Source organism: Nothoprocta perdicaria, unplaced genomic scaffold (genome assembly GCF_003342845.1).
Source record: "Nothoprocta perdicaria isolate Ctin4 unplaced genomic scaffold, notPer1 scaffold_307, whole genome shotgun sequence".
In the NCBI taxonomy this organism is placed as follows: Eukaryota; Metazoa; Chordata; class Aves; order Tinamiformes; family Tinamidae; genus Nothoprocta; species Nothoprocta perdicaria.
This window is the reverse complement of record NW_020455541.1, coordinates 513,820-520,731: the sequence shown is the minus strand read 5'-3', so window position 1 is coordinate 520,731 and position 6,912 is coordinate 513,820. Positions and strand designations below refer to the sequence as shown.

Genomic DNA, 6,912 nt, shown 5'->3' with positions numbered 1-6,912 from the left:
GATAGGCAGGTCTAGATATGCCTTTTTTTTTTTCAGTTGTCATAGAAGAACACTGCATGACTTATATTGTCAGTGAGATCAGGATATGGTTATGTCTTCATTTATTTTGCTTTTGAAATTCTGTGAGTAAACAGCAGCTTAGTTTCTTATCACTAAATAAATATGATGTACATCATGGTTATGGTTGAGCTAGAATTGTTTGTATAAAATACACAAAACATCAATAAAAAACAACAAGGATAGAGAATATATCTTTTTAAATGGTGCCTGGGCTCCTTGTTAGACTTGAACATTTTTTTTTTTCTACAAAAGAATTATGGTTTTTACTTGGAAACTGTCATGGTTTTCTTCTGCAATAGAGACTCTTGTTCCTTCCCACTCAGCAAAATGTATTTGTCTTTAAGCACAGCCCCAATTTAAGTTAAATCAAAATACAAGTTCCTGCACTTTTTGAGGGCTTATTTGATACAAGGCATTTACCCTGCAGCAGTGTCTTTTTTCAAACAGGCAAATTAAAGATTTAAATTATGACCTCTATGTCCAAAAGCATTTGTATTCAGCACTTCACAGTCTCAGCACTTCACGGAAAACTAGACAGCTCCTATGCTTAAAACCCTTGTGTAAACACATAGGTTACTGCTTCCCTGTCTCTTGCACAGCCCAATACACACAGGCACACCTATCCATTATAATATGAAATAAACTGAAAAAAAACCAACAGTGCATTTTTCAACAAGTAAATATTTTTATTGCATTACATTTCAATACATTATCTTTATCTAAGTCCACCTTTTAAAATAAATATTTTTAAAGCTCAATAAGGAAAATGACTTACTCTACATAAATTATGACAGTATGCCATACAGGTAAGACATAAAATGTCTAAGCCTCTTCAGAACATTACTGCTCTTCTACATCTTGTATATAAATACCAAAAAGTGAAGAACACATTTAACTAAAAAAATCTTAGAAACAACAAAAAAATACCCTAAATAAGCTAAGCAGCCACACAACCCTGCAAGTTCATGGAAATTCCTCAACTAGTAAGCAGTGAGTAGCCTAARCTCTCTGTGTTTTCATTGCACAGCAATTCTGGATATTGCATTGGAAAGGTTAGGAAGTTATAGGGGGGAAAAAAAGACTTAGCAAAGCATTCTGAGCCCAGGGCTCATTTAAGCACCTGAGACAACACATTTAGCCTGTTGGCACTTTAGTGTGCTTGCTATAATCAGCTGTTATTTTGGTTATTCATGACTTATAATAAAAACTGTGCTAGAATCCCAATGAAGCATGTACTGGTAATCAAATGAATCACTCACTTCAGCTGAGTCAATAAATACATACATAAAAATAGGTAATAATAAATACAAAAGGAGAGGAGAGGTGCAAAGGTAGAACAGCTGTCTACAAGCTAATGGAAAGCAGAGACTTTGCCAATTAACTCCTTCCAGCATCCATTTCTTAGTATCTTCTTGCAAATACAGGTAGCTTCTTTAGAGTTGTTTCGTCTTCCCTCAAAGCTGCTTATCTGAACTGCAACAGACAGAATTCACAGCGCATTTAAAGCAAATTAGAAAACCTTTTCCTAAGGCTTTTTTATATGCCCCAGTTACCCGAGACCTTTTACAAGCTCCATTGGAGATGCATCTTGTGCAAAAGACAGTAGTGATGGTAACATTATGGCACTGGCTTTGTGTACAAGGCAGAGACTGCACTGGCTCTTGTGAGTGCAGGTGGATTCACATGTGATCAGGCATTTGATGTGGATGCTCTAGCTGACCTTCTGGACTTTCTCTCYACAGAAAAAGGAGCCAGATCTTGGGGCAGGGGATGGCATAACCAATCAGAACTCCCACCGGGGTCAGCGGTGGGATGCAGCTTGTTGTTCCAGTGCAGTGACTGGAATCCAGCCTATTGCTAAGCTCAGCCTCCCAAAGACTAACTTGTTTAGAGCAGGCTGCTTCAGAGCTTGAGTCCCCATCYCCGAGAGCAGTCCCAGTGCTGGCCCGTGGCAAGTACCTGTTGAGGATCTTGGTGACGATGCGCTGGACCCAGGGCGCCGAGGGGTTCAGGCAAACCATCAGTCCCTGCTTTGTCTTCGCTCTGGGGCAAACAGAGGGAGGCAATGAGGGGAAGCATCAAGGCAGGAGCAGGGACAGGGATGGGAACGGGGATGGAATCGAGGCACTCACATCACTTCTGGCACGGCGCAGTGCGGCCCCTCAGGGATGAGCTCCACGCTGGCCAGGCGCCGCGGCGGGATCACCTCGCTCACGGTGCGCACGCAGCGGCAGCGCAGCTCCCCGGCGAGTGGAGCACCTAGGGGAGGCAGAGCCTGAGCCTCCTCGTGTCCCYGCTGCCCCCCAGCCCTCAGCACCCCCTGCMACCCCCCGGCTCCGCAGGGCACAGCTYGTGTGTGCCGCTCTTACCCCRGCAGAGTGCAGTGCAGGCAGCCAGGAGGAGGAGGAGGGAGAGGTGCGGGCTCATGGCTGGTGCAGGCTGGCACTGGAGGTACTCTGGGAGCTGCATGTGCAGTCTCACCGCCCATCAGGGCTTTTATCCCCTGGTCGGGAGCTGTCAGGCAAGAGAAATGTGATTCACACGTGTCATGCATCTTTCACTCCTCCCTGCACATCCTTGGGTGGCTTCTGCTCACTCACTCTCCTTCCTGTGTCCTGACAGGTCTGCACGGCATGGCAGGGAATGTAACAGCCTCCAGAACCCACCTACCCGGCCCTTTGCAGCAGATAAACCCACTCCCAGGGCAGCAACGGGATAAATGTCCCCCCGAGTGTTAAGCGAGGATGTACAAAGGTGCAAACATGTGGGGAACGGGCTGTGGGGTCAGTTCCTGTCCCCATCCACTATCCTTGCTCCAGTGCTCCTGGATGGATGAGTCTGGACAATCTGTTCCACTTATCAGGGAGCCCATCAGTGTCACCCGGAGATACAAACTCATGCAGGAGTGGAATGAGTTTTAGACACTAGATTTCAGGGATTAAGTTAATCCAAATGCAGGTCCTCTTAAAATTCTTAAGTTTGCAAGATTCTAGTGGAGACGGAGGTATAAAATGCCACTTTTCTTGGGCATCTGGGGATATATTCGCATTTAATTTTTGTGCAGGGGTCTCTTCCAAATGCACAATAATTTAATTGTTGATTTAGTTTGTAGCTGCAAAGTGAAGAATTCTGAATACTATGTGGAAATGGTGGCAGGTGTTCTCAGTCATGTGCAAAGGAAAGATGTCAAGGCTCAAATTCTGCTAGAGATTCGTGGGATGAATATGAGGAGCAGTTTACAGTCCGAAGGTGGCACAGCAATCTCCTCCCCCTCTTTCCTAGTCTTTGGAGTCTATACATGGCTTCATTTCAGTTCTCTGGTTCTTCCTTGAATTGCTGTTGTCCTTTCTCTCACCATGTAGAGTGATGAACAAATTTCCTCTAAAATCTTTTTGAAGATTTAGTAGTTCAATATGTTTCTTTAACCTCAGCAGCAATAGACACTTCATTTCTTTTAGGTAGGGTGGGAGGAGGTGACCTCTCAGACTTTTATTACTGGCATGTCTGCAAACTCACAAACCAATTCTTTAATAGCAAAATATTCCCAGAAGAGGGAAGATGAGAACAGAGAACACTGTTCTCTGTAACTTTATACTTCATGCAGACCAGTTTGCCTGCCTTGAATTAGCTAGCTGCCTTTTCTTGTTTTGGAGCTGGATATGAACTCACTGTTCTCCTGCGCCCTGCTTCACTTTCCTCTTGGGAAAGAACTAATCATCTTGTGTATTGCAAATGGCCAGATTCAGGTATTATGGGAGTGCAGTTTTCCAACTCAGCTTTCCTGTGTGGCTCTTTTCCTTGGTTATGTGCATTACAGACTAGCAGTCCTAGTGGCTCTAGGTCCATCAGATATACAAACCGTGATGCACTTGAATATTCCGTGCTCTGACCATACTATAGGAAGTTACAGAAGTGCTTAATTACCCATGCCATGCAAATCTTGCAAATGTGGGGTTGTGCAGTCCTCTGCAAAGTGCCTCCTCTCACTCTCTGTCTACAAAAGGGCAGGGAGCAAACTGGTAATTTCTGCTGGTCTGCAGGAGCCTTGCTTTCTGAAAGGATTATGGGATCTAGCGCAAGTGATAAGCACTTCTAAGCAGTGGGCTACATGGCAGCCAGGACACTAAAACTCAGCTACAACCCTGCGTGATCTTGTAGAACTCTCTTACAAAGTAACTTCTATCCAGAAGACAAGGATTTCATACTGACATCCTCTTTCCCCAATATTAAGAATAGAAACTGAAGCGATATGTTAGGTGTCCCAGACGATAAGAGACCATAAATACCATAAATTGTAGTTTCTGTGTGAATTGTTTTCTGACATTCTTTTTTTTCTTCCTGTGTTTCAGGTATTTGGCAAGGAAAAAAATAAACTAACATTTCCTGTCTTGGGACTGTTTATAAAAGATGGCATTATATGCTGGCTTTTGTTTATTTGGGGAAATCTTTCTTATAGTATCAGTTTGTTTTTCTTTTTCAACAATGTTCTTCACAAACAGGCTTTCTGGTTTGGAAAGCACCAGCTCGACAGCAGCCTGGTTCTGAACTCGGTCCTTCTTCCGCTGAAGCTGGAGGCAAAGCCCTCCTGGGCTTCAGGGGCAGCAAACCTGTTGCGTGAAATCTGCATCGCATTGACGTCAATGGCAGGACTTCCAATGACACAGGTCAAGCCGCCTTTACATCACTGACTTGGGTGCCATTTTAAATAGACAAGAGATTTAAGGACAATAGTGGCTGATCTTCTTACCCCTGTATTGGGTGATTGACTGTGGGCAGCAGTGACTAGCAGAGCTGCTAGGAAGTCACTGTAGACAGTATAGTAAGGACCCATTTCTCTGTTAGAGATGCCAGTGCCTTGTGTCACACAGAAATTTCATTAGGATAAGTACTTCAGTCTTAAGGAAAGCTTTTAACAGAAATTTATATCCAGGAAAAAGATATTGCAGAATTCATTGTTAGATCAGTTTGGTCACGAAACAGGCAAATTGTAAAGGAGCAGTGTATATGGTGAGAATATCTTCAATGTGCCTTTTTTCCTTTTGGTTTCAAGTTGTCATCTCTAACAGTGTGCTCTTAATAACATTACTTTCCTTTGCCTTCTCCAATGTCTGGAAAGCTAATTTCTAGTCTTTCTCATCTCCAGTGGGAGATTTCATAAAAACAAACCAAAAGGGCCTAAAACTGCACTGCAGAAATTCACTGCAGAAAGAAGCTCTGCGATTGCTTCACCACACTAAAAAGGAAATGTTCCTCAGTGACCAAATGTGGCTTGTTGACAAATGTGTAACATCTGCAGTACTTCTGAGGCTGAAGAAGCCTATTCGCTCAGTCATTTTCCTGTGGTGTAATTAAGCATTTCATCTGACGTTCACGAGAACATTTATGATGGTCTAAAATGTCTTAATCCTCTGACATATCAAAGTCCTCAAGCCCTGGCCTGAACTTCAGTCCACCTTTGGGAATGTCATGTGCAAATAGCTGCTGTATGAATTGAATGAGCAGAAACATGAGATATCTCGAAACTCGAAAAAATGACTCATCTGCCCAGGACTATTGCTCAGGTACTTCTTTTTTCAGCTGTATAAGACCAACCCACCACGTTTGGCCCTCCAGGATATGCTAAAAGAAATATTACCAGCAACATATTTTAGAAAAAATGAGATGGTGAAAAATTATTGCAGGAGCATCATTCATTCTGACTGTCCCTGTGAAACAAAAACACCTTGTGCGGTTTACAGTGGTGCTCATAACATCTTTGAAACATTCTGTTTTGCTAGAACTGACAAAACAATCTTTAAAACACATAATAAATACATAACTCGGGATCATCCTGAAAGAATGAATTGTTTGAAGGATCATGTCCGCATCACTCTGTGCAATAAGCTGCCTTTTCCAAATGGGATTAGTCCAACATCCTGGCCAGATTTTTCTGGCTATCAGGAGATCCCACTCCCTTTTCTGATTGACACATCCAGTGGGTAATACTTGGTCACTATTTGCTGATGAGGTATAGGAGAGGCTGACTGGTCCACTGGCTGTTAGCATGATGAAAGGTGTAGGTATGTTACTCTCTTGCTGGGTGACTCCTGGAAGCAGGGAAAAGAAAGAGGCAGATCAGATACTTTACTCATACCACTAAATATGAATCAGGGAAGCTCAAGGAGGAGTAAGTTTAAAAGCATTTATCTGTGAGGAGGTTAGTGTGTCAAAAGGTCTATCTGATGACACAAAGAGAACAAAAATACATATTGTGACATAAGGAAAATGTGCAATCAGTGCAGCTCATCCTGCCACTTTGCACGGATGATAGGACAGTTCTTCTTTTAGGATATTTGAAGAAGGCCCAGCAATGCTAAGTTCTTCCTAGATGTTGGGGAGTCGTAGACCTTTACCTGTTCCCACCAAGTGAATATGATTGCTATGGACAATTAAGATGCTTTGAGCAAACAAGTAGCAGGACTAATGAAACCTGATTTTCTATGATTTTATGGTTTGTGATTGGTTTCTTTGATGTCTAATTATGTACACATGCCAACCAAAGAACAAGTTGCAAATTCGTGTGGTTAAAGCATCTGTAACTTCTCTCTCTGTACTATAGTTTCTCTAGTGTGTTAGTAGAATATGGTTTATGCTTCAGTCTTTTCTTTAGTGTGAGCACAATTGGAATTTCTACTGCTGCCCATAGACTTTCAGAAAACTTGAAGAAAATTCAGATCTTTCATCCTAGTACTTTGAAAAAAGCCAACATTCAGAAGTTGTCAGAGAGGAATACAAAACCATCCAGGCAGTTTCATTGTATAATAAGCCTTATTTCCTAAGAAAACCAGGCTGGAGACTGCTAAACAGATGTGG

The 6,912-nt window shown here is 42.6% G+C and overlaps 1 protein-coding gene across 1 annotated transcript; it reads right to left on the bottom strand.

The window, feature by feature from the left end:
- Nucleotides 1-1,443: 1,443 nt before the first annotated feature.
- On the bottom strand, nt 1,444-2,487 carry LOC112950073 (growth-regulated alpha protein-like). The gene is made up of 4 exons (XM_026042541.1): nt 2,430-2,487; nt 2,193-2,319; nt 2,020-2,103; nt 1,444-1,533 (listed from the first exon to the last, which is right to left on the bottom strand). The coding sequence occupies exons 1-4, from the start codon at nt 2,485-2,487 to the stop codon at nt 1,515-1,517; spliced, it is 288 nt and encodes a 95-aa protein (XP_025898326.1). The 3' UTR covers nt 1,444-1,514.
- Nucleotides 2,488-6,912: the final 4,425 nt, after the last annotated feature.